The 22,474-nt window shown below is 36.9% G+C and overlaps 1 protein-coding gene across 5 annotated transcripts in view; it reads left to right on the forward strand.

Annotated features, from left to right (window-relative positions):
- The window catches only part of NBEA (neurobeachin), a 768,499-nt gene that overhangs the window by 622,510 nt on the left and 123,515 nt on the right, over positions 1-22,474 (forward strand). For all 5 annotated transcript variants that reach the window (XM_036747790.1, XM_036747792.1, XM_036747793.1 and 2 more), the window contains 3 exons: positions 16,509-16,626; positions 16,944-17,046; positions 20,567-20,682. In XM_036747790.1, coding sequence (XP_036603685.1) covers positions 16,509-16,626; positions 16,944-17,046; positions 20,567-20,682 — 337 coding nt within the window. The remainder of the gene's footprint in view (positions 1-16,508; positions 16,627-16,943; positions 17,047-20,566; positions 20,683-22,474) is intronic.

The following is a 22,474-nucleotide window of genomic DNA, read 5'->3' on the forward strand; positions in this document are numbered from 1 at the left end:
AGCTGAGGCCAAGCACAGTTTAGTTACTTGACCAGGACCACACACCTTGGAAGGGTATGAAATAGCACTTGAATTCTGATATTACTGACTCTGGGAGCAGCACTACATTGTCTTTTCCACCTAGCTACCTAGGTGTTTACATGCATTGATATTTGTTAGAAAACCTATGATCAGACCTCAACTCTACCTGCCTCTTCTTCCTTTAGATTATTTCTAACACCGAAGAATTCCAAATATAGACATAAATTAAATTATGTTCATGCAGAAACAAAAAATAACTCGTTAGAATATAGCTATTTTAATCACTTTGGTATAAATTAGAACAGAAACAATTTCATCACTTGATTAAAAGTAGGAATTTTCATTAATTGTAAGTAAATTTGGGTGACAGAACATGAATATTTACTATAATAAGAATGGGGTTAATATTTTGAGGGTTGAAGGTTGACAGAAGAAAAATTACATTAGTTTGCAAAAAGAAATTTGTTTCTCTAAGTGAAAATTGGGGTCAAGAGGCCATAGCTCTCTTTGCACCTACATGAATGAAATGAATTAAATAAAGCAGCAATAAAGCAGTACAGAGTAAGCTAATGACAAAATCATACGTGCATGTTTGAATAAAATTGCTACACATTCAAAATATATGTGTGTGCATGTACGTGTACATATATTATATGAAAATGTGAAAGTGCATGGTATACCCTTTTCACCTCATTTATCTTCCAGACAGGATATAAAATGGAATTCTCGTCTTCTCATGGCACTTTTGAGTGAGCAGTGCTGTTAACTTTGTTCTTCTAGAAGTATTTTCATTTCACTTAGTACCTTCTACCTACCTATTTGTGACATCAACTTGATAACAAAGTTGTGTTTCAGAGTTCTTAGTATATTAATTAATATATTAACTAATAATATATCAAGCATAGCATCCCATTCAGAAGAATCATTTAGTGAGTGAACTGATTGTTATACTGTATAAAGCATAAGCTTTGGGATCTTTCAGGTAAATGTAGGTATATAACATTAATATATAGGTATAGTCCATGATTTCAACAAGGTAACTGTAAAAGCCAGATGGAGAAATACATTGGAATTTAATATATCATTACATTTCTTTCTGTTAAATAGACATTGTGGCTTAGTGAATAGAGAGCCACCTTGACACCAGAAAGACCTGGGTTCCATTTCCACCTCTGACACATACTGGATGTGTCACCCCTCAGCAGCTCATTTAACTTCTCAGTTCTCTTGGTAACTCTAAGTTGCAAAGAAGGTGCTGACCTGCATTGATGAGAGGGAGTTTCATTGTCTGGGAGTTTCCTATGCTAATGGGATCCACATAAGAAGAAGCCCATATTAAATAGAGGTTTGCTTAACCTTCTGGAACTCATTAGTCTTCTATATAGAAAATTTCTATTTTGACTTGAAAGAATGAGTACTTTTTTTAAAAAAGAAAGTGACTGTCATTCAAAATATATTCTAAGTACACACATCCATCTATACATGCATCTATATGTGCATGTACATATATGCATGCACATATACTCTTTACATTCTGGATACATCCTAATAGATGTAAATTTTCTAGATGAAAATTTATCTATAATAAATATATATATGAGCACTTAGCAGAGCTTTTCAGGATTGAATGTTGACAGTATGTCATGAAATATTTCTAAAAAACACCAGTATGTATGAAAGAAGTATATATATAAATGCATCTGCATTTACTAACACTTAAGCATATAATGAGCAAATGTAGTCGTACCTTTTGATGTCTAGTTATCCTTTCATGTAACTAATCTATTGTCATTCAGAATACTGAATAATTCCAACTGTTGCTTCTCTGATTCCAAAACAATGAATTGATAATTATCCAAAACAATTGATTGAAGCAATGAATAAATTTGCTGGTATGTAATTTGAGAGTATAGACAAATACAGAGAGCTTTAAATGATTCCTACACACATACGCTTTTAATCCCTCTTATTGGAGTCGTGTATCTTCAGTCTACTAAATTATTTTCTTAACAATACTTTCCTTCCAAATATAACAGAAAACAGAAAATATTCCACTGCTGTGGGAAAACACTAGAGTCTCCTATTATTCTTGAAGCTCTCAAATAAAAGGGAAGCAGTGACTCTGTCTTGTCTATAGATCATGTACCTGATTGTGTTTATAGACAGCAGTACAATTTAAACCATAAAAACTAGAAATTTTTAAATGACATTTCAGAACTATAGTTTTCAAAGAAGTGACAGAGGTAGTCTTCCTCCTGTTTTCTCTCTATCCACCTTATCTAGACAACTTCCGCATCTGCTTCTTTATTTTAATAATGACATTTACACTGAGTTGCATTAATATGAAGCAGCATGAAATGCATGTGCCAATAGATTCTTTTTAATTACTGTGTGAAAAAAGGTATGTAATTGAAACAAAAAGCATTGTTTCCAGTCCTATTTTTTTTTTCCTTGAGTCCATCCTGTCAGGCTGAAAGCGTGAAAGTTATTTTCTGGTGGTGTGATTAGATTGGGGCTGAACTCTCCAGCTGGCAGGCCTGTCGATGACTGGCGGCGGCCTGTCCCCAGTGCTTGTCATTTCCTGACATGCCTGACAGGATGGGGACAGCCGCCCCAGACAGGTTCATTAGATGGTATTTTCTACAGCTGGGCTAAAAATAAAAAAAATAAATAAATAAATATAAAGGCTGTGCTTTGTCAAGGCCCAAGCTGGAGGGGCCCTTCTTGTTGGTTTAAACCAAGGCCTTGTTTTGACAAATTTTGATCTGTGCAGTTTTTAGATTTTCTGACACATTTTTGTTTTCTTCCCCTTTGGCCTGCACTTTGTGCACTCGGCCTTGTTGCTGCTTCAAAATCCTAACACAGCCTTCCCAGGAGAGCAAGAGCACAGTTAGTGAAGGCTTAAAAGAAATATTGTACAATACTGTAAAATAGCAATAATTACATATTTCCATGGTGATCAGCACAATGGTAGAAAAAACAATCTGGGGACTTGCAATAAGCCAATTACAAAAAAAAGGTTAAGAGCTTTTCTAGTGCCAGAAACATGCCATCTACATGAGAACATAATATCATTACTAGCAATCGACATGGTCAAATATATTGCTCTCCAGTGCTGCCAGAACTTTAAACTGTCTTCATTCTTAGTCTTTTAGGAAGCTGCCAGTATTTTCTGGGTGTGTTGATAGGCTTTGATTTCATAAAGAAAAATTACACAACATTATAGATTACTCACTAATTAAAACCAGAAAGAAATTCTGAATTGTGATTTAGAGATAAATGTTGCTTCTTCAGTGATTGTAGATCATTTGAAAGTAACAAACTTGCAAGAAAATCTAATTTTTGTGCATGTACTACCAAGAGCTATTTCTTGATTGGAATTTAAACACTAAGGTTAGAAAAAAAAACTTTATCAGCTGACTTATTCTTATCATGGTGAATTTATAATTTGAAAGAATATATTGACATCTTTAATTTACAAAATATTAGTCATAGTCGATAGTTACCCTCCTTTGGGAAAAGCAGGAATTTTAAGTAGTTAGTATATATATCAAAATGTTAAAATGTAAACATGTTACAGTAAAATAAACTAATTGCAAAGCTTAGCCACATTTATATCCCTACAGATCTTGATAGTGTTTTTCTGTCTGTTTTGTTTAGCCATTGGTGGCATAAACAGCATTGTTGAAAAGCAAGCCTTCATTCACGGAAACCCTTACACTTACCTTTCCTTTGTATTGTTAGTTACTGCTGCTTTAGTTCACCGTCTCTATGACAACTGTTTAAATTGGGATGGGCAACTGTCATCTGGAGTATTACTGGGAGAAAAGTGTTAGTGAGCACACAGGCCCGTAGATAGAGCATTTCAATATAATCCAATTTTAATTGAGCTCCAGAGACTTTGATGTGCTGCAGAAGGTTGGGAGAGAGCTATTCCAGGGAGAAATTAAAGCAGCCCAGCAAGGCTTCACTACTCCAGACTGTCACCATTTTAAGTAAGCATTAGCATCAGACTTAACCTTCCCCTATGGAACATCTCACTTCTTTTCTAGCCTTTCACTGATTTTTTTTTTTTTTTGCCATATGTAAAAGCAAAGACACTTTCATCTTTTTATTTACGTTTTTTTACACTCCTTTGATTAGGCTTGAAAAGCTTGTACTGGACCTGAGATCCATCTTAGGCTGTCTGTTGGCCTTACTTTGCAGTTCACAAAAAAAAAAAATAGAAGTAAGGTAAGGATTAGTTTGCAATTGTCAGCTATCATATGTTGAATTTCCTTTCAAGACTCCTGTGAAGGTAACCTATTTCAGCGCTAAAAAGTTCAAGGGAATATGATTTTTACTTAGCTTTAACTTAACTTTTGAATTGCTTGTTAATACCTAGATTTTTGTGAGAGGCTAAGATTTTTCTATTAAGTTGAATTAAAACATTTTTTCCCTCTGTCACATTAAAAATAGATTTTAAAAAGAAAAATAATAAAATAAAAACACATGTCATTAATAGGGAAACAAATCATACTTTTAAAAAGGGTGGTGGAAATAGGTCTTACTTCATGCTATATTCCAGTGCCTATTAAGTTTTTTCACATAATATTGAATTTATATTAGGTGAGTCCATTATTAATTTTTATGACATAATTCACAAATAAAATTTAAAAATTGAATGAGCATTGAGTATATTGTTTTGTTCAATTCTAGGGTACATTAGATTGAAGGAAGTAATTGCCTTTTCATAATATTCCTTCGAGATTTCTGATTTGTGTGCTCACAACTTATAAATTCAATTATATTTGTGTAGGCATATATGAATAAAAAAGAATCCGTGGGGTATAGTGGGAAAAGAGCTTGATCTAGATTTAGAAGAGCTGCATTTGAATTGTCTGAAACAGAACTAGCTGACTAAATGACATGTGTGAGTCATTTAACTGTTTGCTCATTTGTAAAATGAAAAAAAAAACAATACTTTTATTGCCCAACTCACAGGATTGTTTGGAGAAAGGTGCTTTGTAAACCTTAAAGAAATTTATAAGTGTGAGCTATTAACTATTATTATGGAAATTTTAGAAAAGTCTTGACAAAGTCTTGGCAACTACTGTTTACAAGTATTTTTTTAGTCTTCTAGATGTAACTACAGGTTTTTTGAGAGAGTAGAACTTTTAAAATATCTAAAAGTATTACTATAACTCAGCCATTCATTAGGAACTTTATCCTATTTATATTTTAAAAAAAATCCGAGAACTAGTCTGTTAAAAGTAATAAAGTCTTCTTAATATAGATCCCTCTAAATTTCTACCTGTTGTCTCCTCACTTATTCTAGTCTCCAAGGAAGAAAAGACCAACCTCTGACTTGGTAGCGCCTAGCACAGTGCCTAGCACATAGTAGGTGCTTAATAAATATTTATAAATTAGTTGACTTCCCCAAATGATCATTCTCCTGCCCACCCTCAAATTTTAGTCTTTCTTTATAGACTCCTTCATTTCATGCGGGCATGCCTAAATTTCCTCCTTTGGATTAAAAAAAAAGTTTATTTTAAACCCCCCCCCTCAAATTATTGTCTTATATCCCTTCCCTTTCACTACAAAAATTTCTAGTTAATTAGCTATACTTATCAATCTCTCGGAAGCCTACTTTCAACCTCATCACTCTATTAGACTATTCATTGAAAGGTTATCAATGATTTCTTAACTTTAAAATCAATCCTCTTTTCTCAGTTCTTATCCTCTGGTAGCTTGCAGCATTTGACACAACTTCCTTGTAGATGCTTTTTCTCTTTCACAGGTTTCTGGGTAATTACTGTTTTCTATTTCTTTTTTCTAGAATTAGGTCTACTCCTTCTTAATCTCTTTTCCTACATCATCATCCCCTACTCTTTAAGCTTGGGCCTTCTTCTCTCCTCTCTGTACTCTCTTCTTTCTTAATCATTTCCCATAGATTTGATTATTATCTTTGAGCAGCTTACTTCCGACTCTATATTCTCTCCCTAACCTCCCTCTTGAGCTCTAACCCTATTTTTCTAACTGCTTCTTGGACATCTTCATGTTCATGGCCTAACCGTATCTGAAATTCAACTTGTCCAAAAATGAACATCATCAGCCTCCCACCAAAAAAACCACTATCTTCCAGACTTTCTTATTTCTTCTGAGGGCACTACCATTCTCCCATTCACCCAGATTTTGTAGCCTCACGTCATTTGTGAATTTTATTTCCCTTAGCTTCCTATACTTAATCAGTTGCCAATTCCTGGCAATTCTACTTTTCCCAACATCTTTCATACCATTCCCCACTTTAGAGAGAGTTTTGATGGCAATTTAAAGTGGAAACCTAGCTGTTTCACCCACTGATAGCAAATATTGTAACTTTTATATGTCAATAAATCCTCAAATGTTTAGAAAGTGATGGTTAGGAGCAAATATTTTGGCAGGGTGGGAGGGCGTGGATTGGTTATAATCTATATTAAAACTAGCTTCACATGGATGACCCGTTTTTATTTTCACTGGTGAATCACTTTGCCAAATATTGCCTTGTTGCTATATAATACCAGTAGACTTTAAATTATAAAAGATTTTGAGACTTTCAGAGTCTCATTATTTCAGATCTATTTATAGTAACTTTATTAAAAATGAGCATGTAAAGTGATTGTATCAGAACCCTGTTCAGAAACCTTCATTGTCTCCATGTTATCTACAGGATTAAAAAACAACAAAAAACTTCTTAAAGTGGTATTTAATGCTTTTGCTGTCTGGCATCAACCTTATCTCATACTACGTACACCCTTTCATACATTTTATGTTGCAGCTGAGGTGAAACCTGATCTAACACTCTCTTTTCTTTCCTCCAAGTATTTGAACACGTTCTCTGGAACATGTTCTCTACAAAATAGAATAACTCACCATGAAATTCTTTCTTTGATGAAGCCCAGCACAGTTGCTGCCTCCTTAGTTAGACACCCCACCCCATCCCCTTCCCAACTAGAAGTAACCCCTTCTTCCTTCATGTCTCATCTTTCTTTGTTTTCAATATATGGCTCAGATTTGGGATAAAAAGATAATCCTTTCCCTCAAAGAGTTTACATTTTACTGGGAATATACTAACTATATACAGATAAACAAGTAGAAGATGATTTGAGAAAAGAAAGCACCAACTAATGAATCAGGGAAGTTTTCCCTTGGGAGATGTCTGATAAACTGAGCCTTAAAAGAACCTAGAGGTTGTAAGGTGTAGAGTATATTATTCCAGGCGTGTGGATATCCTGTACAACAGAAGTGGAAGATAGAATCCCTACTTCTGGTAACAGCAAATAAACAAGTTTAGCTGGAACATGGAATGTGTGGAAGGGCACTAGTACAGAATGTCTAGAGCTAGATTGTGAAGGGCATTAAATGCCAGGCTCAGATATATATGTATATTTTATCTTAAAGGCCAATATGAAGCCACTGGAAATTTTTGAGCAGAGGAATGACATACATGGTCAGACCTGTCTTAAGGAAATTAACTAGATGCAATGAAACCCATTGGGATGTTCAGTCAAATAATCAGAGGTGATAAAGTCCTGAATAGGGTACTAAGTCATAGAGAACGACCTATACCTAGAAGTTAAGTGACTTACGCAGAGTCACACTTCTAATAAGAGGAGGGACCTAGGTCTTCCTCACTCTTAGCCTAGCACTCCACCCCTTTCATCATGCTGCCTTTATCCTTTCCTGGGGAAACATCAGTTAAACATTTGTGTCTCCAGTAAATCACCTAAGGTATTTTTGGCATATTTATCCATAGCCCCAATTCTGGAAGTCTCTCTAGTGATTTGGGCAGACTCAAGCATTATCTTTTTGAGTGCCTTCCCCCCAGTGCTTTATACTGAAAAGTCTCACCAAAGTCCACGTATTCTTAGACAGTTTGAAAATAAAGTCTTTCATGAGGGTCCCAGTCTACCATAGCTGGTAGGCTTGATAATTACATTTACACCCTACCCCCTTATACATGGTTCTGTACCAAACACATATGATTTTACAAAAATTCTTACCTGTATTTGTTTTTGCAAAAGCTTGTCCCAATCCAAAAACAAAAAAGAAGAGTAAAAGAAAAAGAAAATTGAATTTTTTGCCTCAAAGGTAAAATAAATTTTTGTCCCAACAAAACTCTCCAAATAAATAGGGGATCTGGGTTGATGAGAAATCACCACCTAACCTTATGGCGAAAAACCATTTTGGGATGAAAATTCCTCCAGGTTCTGAGAAGGCTTAGAACACTATTTCAACAATCCAGCTAACAGCTGTTGTGGGGGTGTAAGACCAACACAACCCCAACAACAAGCATGCCACAAAAGCACAGGTTCTTTTGATCTGCTTAACTAAGGAAAGCTACATGAAGGGGTTGACAAGCTTACTTTAATTCAGCATACAAATATCATTCACTTAGTTCAGGGGAAGAGACCAGCACACTGAACTTCAGAGCAGATTACAAACAAATTACAAACATCAACAGACAGACCAAATACAGATTCATAGTTACCAACATCTAGGTTCAGCCCAGGAGCTCAGAACAAGGGCTGGCCCAGAGTCATGTGTGTCACCACTGCTGTGGGTAAGAGCTCCAAAGAAGAGAAAGCCAACCCCTGGTTTTATATCTTTTTCAGGTTTAGGGGTGAGTCACACATGTGACTCGCCCACGTGACCTAGAATCATCACAAAGAGGCGACTTAAACCCACGTGGTCTAAAAGCCTCTGCTGTCCTAGACATGTAAACTAGGCCCTCCCTGGAGTTAGCCCCACCTTGGGCCCCACCTTAGTTGCCAATCCACACCCACTAAGGTTTTACACCTAATAGGGGTTTGGGCCTGGGGCTTAGCACCTAGTAAGGCTCAATGAAACACACTGAATTTCTCAAAGGGAACAAAAGCCAAACTCTTCAAGGGTGCTTGGTTGAACTAAGTGCTAAGGAGCCCATTTTGCATACCAACACAAGCACCTAAAAAGTCTTCAATGGATCCTACAACACATAAGGTATTCATACTGCTGGTTCAAACTAATCTTGCATTAAAACAAGCACATTAGCTTAAAAAGGAATCAAACTCAGAAATGCTCCCCACCCCCTACCTCCCCCCCCAAAAGATATGGAATTCCCCAAAAGGTATTAAGCACTTGTGATTGTTTGCTGAAGGTCTCTAGGTCATCAGTCTATCTTTACCGTGTGAAATTGCCATCCATGAGAATGTCAGTCGAGTTACCCTGCCATAAGTTAACTGTAATAAGGCAACTAGTTGATATAGGCTCAAAGGGTTTTTTTTGTTTGTTTGTCTGTTTAAATCACATTTCTGAAGGGGTGGTGGGCTGGGTAGTCCAGGTGGACTAGATAGACCAGAGACCTCTCAAACCTCTCCAAAATAGGAATTATGCAAAAGAGATAAAGCAATTTTAACTCCCCATTAGATTTTAAGCTCCTTGAGAAAAGGAACTGTCTTTTGCCTCTTTTTGTGTACCTGGCACATAGTAGATGCTTAATAAATATTGACTAATTTATTTATTGAGCTCTACCAGTCTAAGATACCAAGAACCCTAATGAGGGGATAGGCTGATAAACTATCAACAGAGAAGGGTAATCCCTAAACCCTAGGAGCTTATTCAGCACCCCTCCCCCACCAGCCACCACGCTGGCAAGGTGGCACAAGCTGACCCACAAGATAACCATGGAATTTACCTTTGCCCATTCCCCCTCCCTCCACAGAAAACCAAAAGGCAAACAACTGCTATGACTGGAACTGCCATGTGACAGTGCTCTGTGCAGCAACAATACTTAGCCGGAGAACTGAGGAACTGAGGGAGTTGTGTCAGGATACTAGGGTGTGAGTATATCCCTTAGACCTAAAGGGACTGGGATCCAGCTAGGACCAATTCATTTCCTCCCAGAAGTGACGTGGGGCAGAGGTTGGGGCCAGTGAAATATAAATTGCCCAGCATGGGCAGAAGATAAGACCACTTTGAGGTCCAGCTCTCAAAAGGAAAAGGAAACTGCATAAAAGGTGAATAAGTCAGAAAGTGAGCAAGAGAATATGTCAGTATGTCAATAAACATTTATGTGCCAGGCTGTAGATACGAAAGGCAAAAGACAAGTGCCTGCCCTTGGAGGGTCTCACAAGTTAATGGCATAGACAACAAGCAAAGAAATATGTATAAACAAGCTCTCTGTAGGATATATAGGAAATAGTAGAGGAAACATAGGAAATAATTAATGGAATTAAAAGAGATTGGGAAAAGATTCCTGTAGAAGGTGGCATTTTAGTTGGAACTTGAAGGAAACCAGGAGATGAAGATGAGGAAGGGGAACATTCCAGGCATGGGGGATAGCCAGTGAAAATGCCAGGAGACAAGATGGGAGTGCTTTGTTCATGGAATAGCAAGGAAGCTAATGTCAATGAAATGAAGGAGAAGAATACTGCAAAAGTAGGAGTGAGGTTTATGAAGGTCTCTGGATGCCAAAAAGAGGATTTTGCCATCGATCCTGAAGATGATAGGGAAACACTAGAGGTTATTGAATAAGGAGATTGACATGGTTGGACCTATCCTTTAAGAAAATCACTTTGGTGGCTAGATGGAAGATGGACTGAAGTAGAAAGATATTTATGGCAGGCAGACCAACCAAGAGTTTTTTGCAGTAGTCTGTGCATAAGGAGATACTGGCCTGCACCAGGGTGGTGGCAATATCATACAAAAGAAGAGAGAGTATTCAAGAAATGTTACAAAGGTAAAATCAACAAACCTTAGCAACAGATTGGATGAGAAGGGGGAGAGATAGTGAAAAGTCAAGAATGGTTTCAATCCTGAAGGACTGGGAGGAGGATAGTGCTCTCAAAGAGTAATAGAGACGTTTGGTTGGTGGGGTAGGGTTTAAGGAGAAAGAAAATGAGTGCAGTTTTGGACATGCTGAGTTTAAGATGTCTGTGGGACATCCAGTTCCAGATATTTGAAAGACAGTTGGAGATGTGAAATTGGAGGTCAGCAGAGAGGTTAGAGCTAGATAGGTAGGTTTGAGAATCATCAGCATAAAGATGATAATTAAATCTGTGAGAGTGAGTGACAGCACAAGCAAAACAATATAGAAGGAGAGGAGGGCCCAGACTAGACCCCTATGGGACACCAAGTTAGTAGGCCTTACCTGGATGAAGACTCAGCAAAGGAGGCTAAGAAGGAGTTGTCAGAACCAGTAGAGAGCATTGTCCTGAAAACTTAAAGAGATGAAAGTATCAAGGAGAAAAGGGAGATTGACAAATTGAGGAGAATGAAGATTGAGAGACCACTATTGTATTTGTCAATTAGGAAGTCGTTGGTAACTTTGGAGGGAGGAGTTTCAGTGGAATGATAAGGTAGGAAGCCAGATTATAGGGGATTAAGAAGAGAATGAGAGGAGAGAAAATAGAGGTCTTTATTGTAGATGGCCGCAGGGAAAAAGATATCCTAGGGATAAAGAACATAGACTGAAATTTCCATTGATCTTAGGAGGAAGAAAACTCTGTTAAAGACCTTGAGTGCAAGTATATAAGCCAACAGGGAAGATAGTAATAACAGTAGGAAATAGGGCCTCCAGATCAGCTAAAAGAGTCCATACATTTATAAATGAATATTGCACAACAAAAGAAATTGAATTAATACCTTTGTGAAGCAAAGGCCTCTGTGGATTCTCAAGAGAACATGGAAGCATAGTAGGATGTTCCTGAATACTTTAAAAGAGAAATAAAAGTTAGGAAACAAAAGTTATGGCATGCAGAAATATTCGATAGAGCAGAATTTGAATCCGTGGTGTCAAAGAAACAAAAGAGAAAACAACTGAGTGGAGAGGCAAGCACACCAAAGCAAAGAACAGTCTGAGGAAAAAGAAGCAAAAAGCAATAACATTAAAAGAAAACATAATCTCCATACAAGCAAAACATATTGGTCTCAAAGAGAGTCAACTTAGGTATTATTAGTCTCCCAGAAGAACACAAGTCAAAAAACTTGAACAACCTAATGCCAAAAATAATACAAGGCAATTGCCTACAACTTCTTAACACATAAAACAAAGTGAAAATGGAAAGAATCCACGAATTGCCTCCAGAAAAAAAAATAATGTACCAAAATAAGGTACCAAGATTCTGAGCTATTCACATCAGTTTTTGCACTTGGAATGGACACAGAAATAACAGATGTTAAATACTTAGGTATTCGACCATGTAAAAGTTATTTTGTGAGCACCAGCCCTGGAGTCAGGAGGACCTGAGTTCAAATCAAACCTCAGACACTTGACACACATACTAGCTGTGTAACCTTGGGCAAGTCACTTAACCCCAATTGCCCTGCCTTCCCCCCTCCAAAAAAAAAGTTATATTAAAGGAGTCAGTTTAACTTGTAAAAGAATTGTATTCAGAAACTAATTTCAGTCTGAAAACAAAAGAAAATAAAAATAATACTTTTTCTTAGGTGGATTCCAGCAAACACAAATATCACAAATATATACTGAATGAGTATAACATTCTAAGGTACCCCCTCACCCCAGCTTACACTCACAGGTTGAATCTCCCAGGGAGCAGATACCTCTGTTTAAAGGTGTTCTGTGGGTACATCCTTCTAAAACTATAGTTCAGAAGCCCTCACATGTGTTTGCCTTTATTGTTACATCTCATAGATGTAGTTAGTTCAAAGCAAAAACCCTTATTGAAATATCATAGCATGAACAGTATTAACAGAATGTTACCGCCATAAACATGGCATGCACCTTCAAGTACAAAAAGCATCAGTGGGAAGAGTGGGGCACATACCTAGAATACACTATAATGGGTACATATGTGGAGAACATTTATGGCCAAGGCAGCTCATACTTCTGGGACTTGAAGATGACACTGTGCTTTCTCCTCTCGTGGTATTCTTATCTGGCTCCTCCAGGTGCATTCTTGCCTGGACAGGTTACTTAGCTGAGATACCTAGACCTTTTCCACTTCTAGCTTACTTCCTCAGTTCCAGGGCTCACTTTCTACAAGGAAAGGAGCAGTTACCTCTAAAGAACTGGGTTTTTCTTTGGCCACTGACTCAGTTCTCAGCTAACTGTAGAGCCCACACTCCTCAGCTACCTCTGGTCTCAAATCACTCCTTAGCGAATTTGCTTTTTGAAGTCCACCAGGAGCTGACTGATCTCTGGCTATTCGATGGTTGGCTGCCCTATAATTCCATCAAATTTAATCAAGCAATACCTTCCTAGCTCCTAAAGGGATAACAAAGTGCAAATGCAAGTATGAATACTTCTTTTCAAAATATTATTGATGGTTTTTTTATCCCTTCAAGATATGTATGTATTCATTTGTTTTGCTTAACTGCTTAGCACTGTGCCTAGAACAGTAAGTGCTTAATAAATATTTTTCATTCATACGTACATTCATTCATTCATCCATATAAGAGAGGGACTTTTGCAGGGGGTGAAATAGAATACAGAGTAATTAGGAACTGAAAAGTGATATGAAAAAAAACATCAATATGACATTTTGATGTAACTGGAAGGAATGATCAGGGGATACCTCATTTGAAGAAATTATGGAATATAAGGGGCAGATAACAAAAGCAATCCAGTGTTATGGTCTTAAAAGAAATGAAAAGTATTCATACTTGCATTTTCCATTTATACTGCATAGTCCACCGACCTCTTTACTAAGAGGCAGGAGGCATAGTCATCTGTTTCCTTGCTAATTTCTACATCATTCTTCCCTGTATGATTTCTTATTTATACTGTGTTCCTCTCCATTGAGGGATAGAGTATTTCAAAACTGGAAGTCATCAGCAAAAGAATCTCAAGAAAAGAGATTTGCTTTTGTTTCAGGGAGAAGCTTCAGGCTATTAAAAGAACTCTGCAGTTTCCCAAGGCAGTCCAGCTTGCTCTTCTCCTGTTCAATTCAGGGCCCAGGTCATTGTTTCTTTATGATATCTATCCTAATATACATGAACCTGTAGAGAAGCTCTAAGGATTGTGTGTCCAGTTGCATGTCATCATCTTGATCTCAGGCTTTTTTGTCTACATTTCTTCTATAGATTGACTTAACCCTTTGAGTGATTTATGGATCTTATTTAGGAGTCTGCAGTGTTCTAGGGCTTGATGTAATCAATATAGTGTCATTTACAAATAAGAGCATCGTGATAGCTCTCTCCAATATAGACCGTGCTGAGTATCCTCCATGATGGTGGTGAATGCTTTTGTCAAGCATATATCTCTCCATTTTATTCCTAAAGTGTTGTGAAGCAGGTAATTTCCAGTATTTTAGTATGTCTTTCAAGGAATGTTACATGATTTTGATTTATGCATGATTGATGCTTTGTTGGAGTTAAAATCTTTGACATATTTTTGCTTTATCAGATTAAAAAATTGTAACAACTACAGTATGATCTTATATCTTTAAACTTTCCAGCCAATTTGTGACTCTAATGGCATAGTGTACTTTAGAATATAATTTATAGAAGCTGCCTATTCCTTTCTCAAAGCTTATAAATACAGGTGCAGCCTGATCTTTCAGGCTGAGGTGGTAAAATACACATTGATTGGTTGTTGTCCTTCATTCTCAAAGAGGACCAAAATAGCGTCACTATGCTAGAGTCAAGTTTCAGTGTGTCCAACTGTGGCTGACCAGATCAATACAAGACTGGTATATTCTACCACAGGTCCGGCAAAAAATAGTCTGTGTACACATTTGGGATGGATTCTCTAAATTTGTGCATCTTGCATTTCTTTTGAGCTATTTTAATTCAAAATGATATGGGTGATGTCTTTTGATTCATGCGTAAATTGGATTTAAGTGAGCCAGAGTTGCACCAGATTGTCAGCCTCCTCTCTCCTCTAGAACCATCACAGTCCAGTGGCAGGACAGAATCAAGAGGACTAGTGATGGATGGTTCAGTGTGCAGTGGATGACCTTGGTGTCTTTGATATCTAATCAAGCTCTAAGCGCTCTACAACACCAGCTTCAGCTGCCTTCATGGCCGTCTCATCCCCCTATTCCACCAGGGGAAGTTTCACATGCTTGGGGTGGACACTCCCTTAAATCACCAACAGGTTTGAGACCCCTTGGTTACCCTCAACCTGGCTTAGCCCTTCTGCCAAAATGGTTTACACATACCTAAAAATGACAAGTGTAGCCAATTGTTTTGGACTCTTTCTTAAACTCAGACCCAGTTTATGTTCCATATATAAGAAATGCTTGCCTGATCCTACACCATATCTTCTTTTATGTTTTTTTTGAGCAGGTCATTTAGTCTCTCCATGGCTCAGTTTCTTTCATGTATAAAGTGAAGGGGGCCTTAGATGAAATCATCCTTAAGATCCCTTCTGCCTTTGAATCCTGTAGTCCTCTAGCCTCTTGTTCTTTCAGTCCTCCATTCCAAGCCACTGGCTTCCTGGCTCTGTCCCTGTCCAAGATAACTTCTGTCTTTATGGACTTGCACTTAGCTTTATAAAACCACTATTTTTGCTATGTGTCCTGACTCCTCCCCAGCAGGACTGGGGACAATGTTGCTTTTTTGCCTGCTGACACAAAATGCCTTTTTATGGTAGTGGGCATTCAGCAATGTTTCCCTGATGTTTCCCTATTACTTTATCATTAGAGCTATTTAGTGGCCATGTCAAATATCAACTCTGAATAGAGACCTTGTCCTGTTCTGTGTATTGATAATTTACTCTGGTATGGTTTTTTACTTCAGTATTTCTTGTTATTGTTGTTCACTCATTTCAGTCATGTCCAATTCTTTGTGACCCCATTTGGGGTTTTCTTGGCAGAGATACTGGAGCAGCTTGCCATGTCCTTTTCCAGCTCATTTTACAGATGAGGAAACTGAGGCAAACAGGGCTAAATGACTTGCCTAGGGTCATATAACTAGTAAGTGTCTGAGGCCAGATTTGAACTCACAAAGATGAATCTTCCTGACTCCAGGCCCAGTATCCTATTCACTGAGCAACCTAGCTGCTCAACACTACCTCTCATGTCTCCATTTTTAGAAATGTCATGGTTTTTTAAATTTTTTTTGTTTTTTTTTTTAACTTTAAAAATTTTTTTCTAAAATTTTTTATTTAATATTTTTAGTTTTCAGCATTGATTTTCACAGGATTTTGAGTTACAAATTTTCTCCCCATTTCTACCCTTCCCCCACCCTAAGATGGCATATATTCTGATTGCCCCTTTCCCCAGTCTGCCCTGCCTTCTATCACCCCACAGAAATGTTATGTTTATCCAAATACTTACACTCAGATAACCTCTAAGCTATTTAGTCACTAGTAACGTAATCTGCATCCACGTTCATTTCCTCATCAGTGATATTGTTAAAACTAGAAAATCGGACTTTTTGTAAGTAGGTAGTAAACGATTAGTAATGTAGTCAGACTGTCATAAATTCAATTAGATATTAATTAAGGGACAATAAAAAACTAATCATATATGTGTATGTGTATATAAATGCATAGAGTGACTCTTCTTAACCTTTTGTTTTAGGTTCTTGCATACACAGAGGGACTTCATGGAAAATGGATGTTCAGCGAGATTCGAGCTGTATTTTCAAGACGTTATCTTCTACAGAACACTGCTCTGGAAGTGTTTATGGCAAACAGAAGTATGTCTCTAAATATTTCATAGGAAATTGTGCTCATAACTTTAATAATTTTAATTTTTAAGTGTTGTCTGAAATTATTCTTGATTCTTTGTCTCTGATTCTTTGTCTCTCTTTTACTTGTCCTGCTTATATACAAGAAAAAGCAGTTCTGATATTGAACCCAACCCCTTTCTGAATAGAGAGTAAGAAAAGTTGGTTTTATAAGATAATGCATTACTATAACAAATAAATCATGACAAATACTTGAAAATTATATTGTGAAATTTATGTTTTGTGCTTTTCTTGTTTTCTAAATCATATTTTCTCTTCTCACACAGCCTCAGTAATGTTTAACTTTCCTGACCAAGCAACAGTAAAAAAAGTTGTGTACAGCTTGCCTCGGGTTGGTGTAGGAACCAGCTATGGTTTGCCACAAGCTAGGTAATTATACCGTGTTATACGTTGTTTTGTGGTTTCTTTGTATAGCTCAGATTCAGCATAATAGCTATAGAATAGCTATACCATTATAACTAGTAAGTTATGTTTACTTCCAGGAATCAAAGAATATTCTCTATTTGTAAATTATTTGAAGGAAAATGCCATAGTTCTGTAAATCCAAGCTATATCCCTGAAGTGAAATTTATTTGATAGAAAAAAAAATTAGATATAATTTTATACTAAATTCAATTAAGCATTTGTTTAATGCACTTTATATGGATAGCACCAGGAGAGATATAAAGTTTATTTAAAACCCCATGCCTGCTGTCTTGGAATTGATATTCTAATAAATAAAGATATTCATGCATACAATTTTTGGCGAATAATATACACAATAAATGCACACAATTGTGCAAACCAAAGTGTTTTGTGAAGTCTTAAAAGGAAAGTTATTATCAACAAGAGTTGTGGATCAGAGATGTTTATGGAGCATGTGACTTTTGACTTGGTCCTTAAAGGTTGCCTAGGAATTCAGCCAGTGAAAGGGAGGAGGCAGGACACAATAGGCACAGGCACAGAGTGATTAAAGTCATGAAGGCTGAAATGTTTGGGAGATAGATAGTCCAGTTTGGTTGGAACATAAGTGCATGGATAGGAGTTAGATGAGATAGGAGTAGATAGGTAGGGTGACTCTAGAATGCGGAGTTCTCATCCCAGGCAAAACAATTTTAGCCTTATTTGGGAGGTACTATGAAACCATTGAAGATTTAGTATAAAAGATTGGTAGAAGCAAGGAGGAAATCAGTCAGTCGACAGACATGTATTAAGCTCCTACTTTGTGCTATGCTAGGTGAAAGAATGTCTAATTAGGAAACTAAATAGTAGATTAAGTATGCAATAATGAGGACCTATACTCTAGTCAAATAAATAAGCATTTATTAAGGGCTGGCTATATGCCAAGCACTGTGCTAAACTCTAGGAATATAAATGCAAAATAATCTTGCGCTCAAAAAGCTTGCAGTCTGAAAAAGAAAGATAGTACATAAAAGAAAGCTGGAAAGATGAGGGTACCTGGCATTGTAGAGAAAGTCCAGGAAGAGAGTCATGAGTATAGCCTGGAGAAAGGAGTGAAAACATGGATAGCAGAGGGACTAAAGTGAGCTTTTTGGTGCATTATGGACAAAGTCTGAGCAAAGAGTCAGGAGTGTAGCCTTGAGAAGAATGAAGATATGGCTGGCCTGTACATTCCCTTTAGAGTGGAAGTTCTGGAAGAAACCAGCCCAGTTAGAGGGAGAATACCAGGGGCACAGGCTGTTTCCATTGCATGAAGTCTAAAACTGGAGGGAGTTTTCGTGGTGATTTGTGATACATTGTAGACAAAGTCTAGGAGGAGGCCTCTCTAGTGATAGCATTCAGAATAGAGAGGAGGGCATGATGATGAGAAATGTTTTGATAGGAGAAGCAATAGAATTTGATAACTGTAATAGTATATGAGAAGTAAAGAAGAAATAGTTAAAGATAATTCAGGAGTGTTGAACAGGGGAGCCTAAGTGAATAGTGAGATTCTAAGGAAGAGCAGTGTGAGGTAACCAGCTCAGTTTTGGACACATTGAGGTTGAGGTACCAGTGGGATATTCATGAGAATATGTCCTGTAGGCAGTAGGAAATGTAGGTCTGAAGCTCAGGAGAAAGGTCAGGGATAGAAGCCGAGATCATAGTTGAAATCATGAGAGTAAAAGATATTGTCAATTAAGGTAAGGTAAGAACTTTGAGGAATACTAAATACAGAATACTAAGAGTATTCTGCAAATATATATATATAAATTATAGCCTAAAAAATAAAGCTGTTTTTCTTTATTGTGCTTGAAAAACTTTCTCAGGTATGTATGTTATACTAAAATTATCTGTAAGACTGAAACAATTTTATGCATAAATTATATTTTCCATATGCTATATCAAAACATCTTTGTTAGCTAATAAAACTCTTAGAATGTCATAATGTGTGATTAATAAATATTTAAGGGCCTCCTGAGTGCCAAAAGCTACACTAAACATTGAGGGTGCAAGTACAAGCTAGTTGCAATTAGGTGGCACAGTGGATAGAGCTCTGGGTCTGGACCTTTGGCAAGTCACTTAACCTCTGTTTTCTAGGCACTGTGCTAAGCACTTTTGTAGCAACAATTTGGCTAGCAGCAGCTGTTGTGGGGTATAAGACCCACCAAGACCAGCAACAAAAGCTGCCAGCACAGGTTCTTTTGATCTGCTTTACTAAGGAAAGTAACTTTTAAAGGGTTAACACTCTCACTTTAATCCAACATACAAATATCATTCACCTAGTTCAGGAGAAAAAGCCAGCAATCTGAACTTCAGAGCAAATACAAATAAATTACAAACATCAACAGACAGAACTTGTCTGATTCAAATCTCAATTCATAGTTACCAGGGTTTAACAAAATGCTAGCGTCTGGGTTTACAAGCCTGGGGGCTCTTAACAGCGGCTGCCCAGAGTCTCTTCAAGTCAGGGACACTCTTCTAGTGAGTGAGGGCCCCAAAAGTCAAACACCAAGCTAGGATCTTATATACCCTGTATCAGGGCCCTGGAGCACTTGATTACATCAGTGCTAAGAAGCACTCAAAGCACAGTGAAAAGTCCCATTTAGGGTGTGGGAAAGTTAATCCCTAGTACCACCATATACAAGTCAATGACTCCTGATTGTCTTAGTGCTGAGAAACATTCCAGGACAAAAAGATCCCATTTACCTGCCCCATTCAAAGGCCAGAATCATTAAAGGCACTTCAGAGAACTGCAAAAAGTCCTACCTTAATTACTGATACAACTTTACAAACATTATCTCGACTGATCCTCCCAGTAATCCTGGAAGGTAGATGCTACTATTACCCCCATTTAACAGTGAGCAAACTGAAGCAAATAGAGGTTAATTGACTTACCCAACATGTTGCACTAGGGCTGGATTTAAACTTAGGCCTTCCTGACTCTAGGCCCAGTACTCTATCCACTGTACCCTGTAGTTGCCTCAGATACATAAGATAGAGCATTGGAGATTTTGATGGAGAAGAATGGAGCAGGACAGTGACAACTATTTTTATTTATAAGCTGTTTGGACAGCAAACACACAATTTCCATGACTACCTACTATTGTTAATATATTTTTCATAAGCCAGCTTCTGATTTTTAAACTGCTTACAGGATCTGTGTTTTCAACTACAGTATATTGCAAGCATCAAATGTGGTTACTTTTAAAATAGACAGTCAATATATATCATGTGAAGTTTAACATACCGTCTTCTCAGTAACAAATCTTTCAGGTGTAGGTCAAATCTAGAATTTATTTTTAAGTATAGTTAGTGTTCATTGATAAAATTATAGTTGAAACAGCATTTAGTTCTCTAATAATGGTCACTGAAATTATTGATATGAATGTGTATAACAGATAATCTTTAGTGCCTTATGAATTGAAAACACATGTAGCTTCAAAGTATCTAATTTATATATACTTACTAGGAGAATATCCTTGGCCACTCCCCGACAGCTTTATAAATCTTCCAATATGACTCAACGTTGGCAAAGACGAGAGATCTCTAACTTTGAATATTTAATGTTCCTCAATACCATAGCAGGTAAGGCATCCGATTCTTTAATCCCTTATAAAAACATGTTAATGTTTGTCAAAATCATCAGTACCATCATTGATATAATACATTTATATCTTTTGAATTTATATATAAATTTATACTAAATTGTGAAACATTCATGCTGTTTTATCAGAAAATGCACAGCTTAGCACCTAAGTTTTAGATTTAATTATTGATGAAGAGACTGTTCTTTGCTCTCCCTCTGCCATTTCTGTTTCTGACAGCTTTGTCTGAAGCTTTATTAGAGTCAACAAACCTTTGCCAGGGAGTATCTGGAAATAATAATGGGAAAATATAATTTCACTACTTCGTCATTTTCAGCAACAGCAACTAGACAGGAGAATAACAACAGTATTCTGCCTAGTACAGATGTCACTTAGATTGTGGCATGATTGGGTTACAGAATCTTTTCTTTTTCAGACCTTCAAAATAAAATAAAAAATCAGATTAGCTATTTCAAATCGTGAATAACTGCCATCAGCACAGGCAGTACTATATTTGCAAATTAAAAGAAGGCAGTGGTATTTTTGCTAATCCAGTGAATATCACTAATCAAGCACGTATGTGAGACTTCTCTGTACTTTTTATTTCTAAATAATAGGATCAATTGTAAATAAACGATTTTAGTTTTATTCATTGTGAATAATCAAAACTTAGAAATTCTTATGTACTGTCATTCTTTCTTTGGCATATAAAGATTCTAAAAACAATGGAAAGGCACTGTTACTGTGGAAGAAAATGATCATCTTTAACTTTATCAGTAGACCAAGTAATCCTGGTACCCCAAGGCGGAGGCACTATAGTGCCCTTGTAATAGGACTATAATAATCCCAGAGATCTTTGTAGCTCTTCAAAAATATGGACAGCACAGCCCAGCTTAAATCTTCTTCTCAAGTGCCACATGCTAGTGTAGCAGAAGATTGATCATGTTCCTTCTAAATCTGTTCCTTTTCTTCTTTGCATTTTATAAATAGAATTAAAGCTTTGACTAACCGGCATTGATCACCTTCTTAAAATTTATTCTCTGGCAAAATTACCAGCTGGAAACAACTCCCCCAAACTTGGGCAGTTTTTCCTGCAAACTAACAAAAGGAGGCATGGGGGCATGGCATTCAATAATATAGTTTGGTTATTAATCAGCTAGCATATATTCTAAATATGTATTATGTTAGTACTTTTGGAGATGTTATTTTGAAGAAACATAACCCTGCAGCAATTTTATTATATACAAAGGAAGAAACTACTTTGCTGACTTTACAAAAAGTTCTATTAGATTATTTTAAGTAATTTCTTTTTTATATACTATATTCTTAATAGTATATTAGAGGAAGGTAGCTGTTATCTAATAGAATATGGTATACTTGAAGACCTGAGTTTAAATTCTGCCTCAAATACTTACTAGCTTTGTGATCCTAGGCAAGGTTTCAGTTTCAGTTAAGTAATCATCTGTATAACTTCAAGTTACATGACACTACATATTAATTTTTTTGAGGGGGGAAGGCAGGGCAATTGGGGTTAAGTGACTTGCCCAAGGTCACACAGCTAGTAAGTGTGTCAAGTGTCTGAGGCCGGATTTGAACTCAGGTCCTCCTGACTCCAGGGCTGGCGCTCTACTCACTGTACCACCTACTGCTCCTATGACACCTCATTTTAACAGTTAGGTCTTGCTTAATTGTGACATAGATATCAATTTTTATGAAAGACTGTTTCCTTTCAGGAAACAAATCATGAATTGATTGACTGCATTGCAAAATCCTCTTGGCCCACCCTTCTTAAA

Source organism: Trichosurus vulpecula, chromosome 2, assembly GCF_011100635.1.
Source record: "Trichosurus vulpecula isolate mTriVul1 chromosome 2, mTriVul1.pri, whole genome shotgun sequence".
In the NCBI taxonomy this organism is placed as follows: Eukaryota; Metazoa; Chordata; class Mammalia; order Diprotodontia; family Phalangeridae; genus Trichosurus; species Trichosurus vulpecula.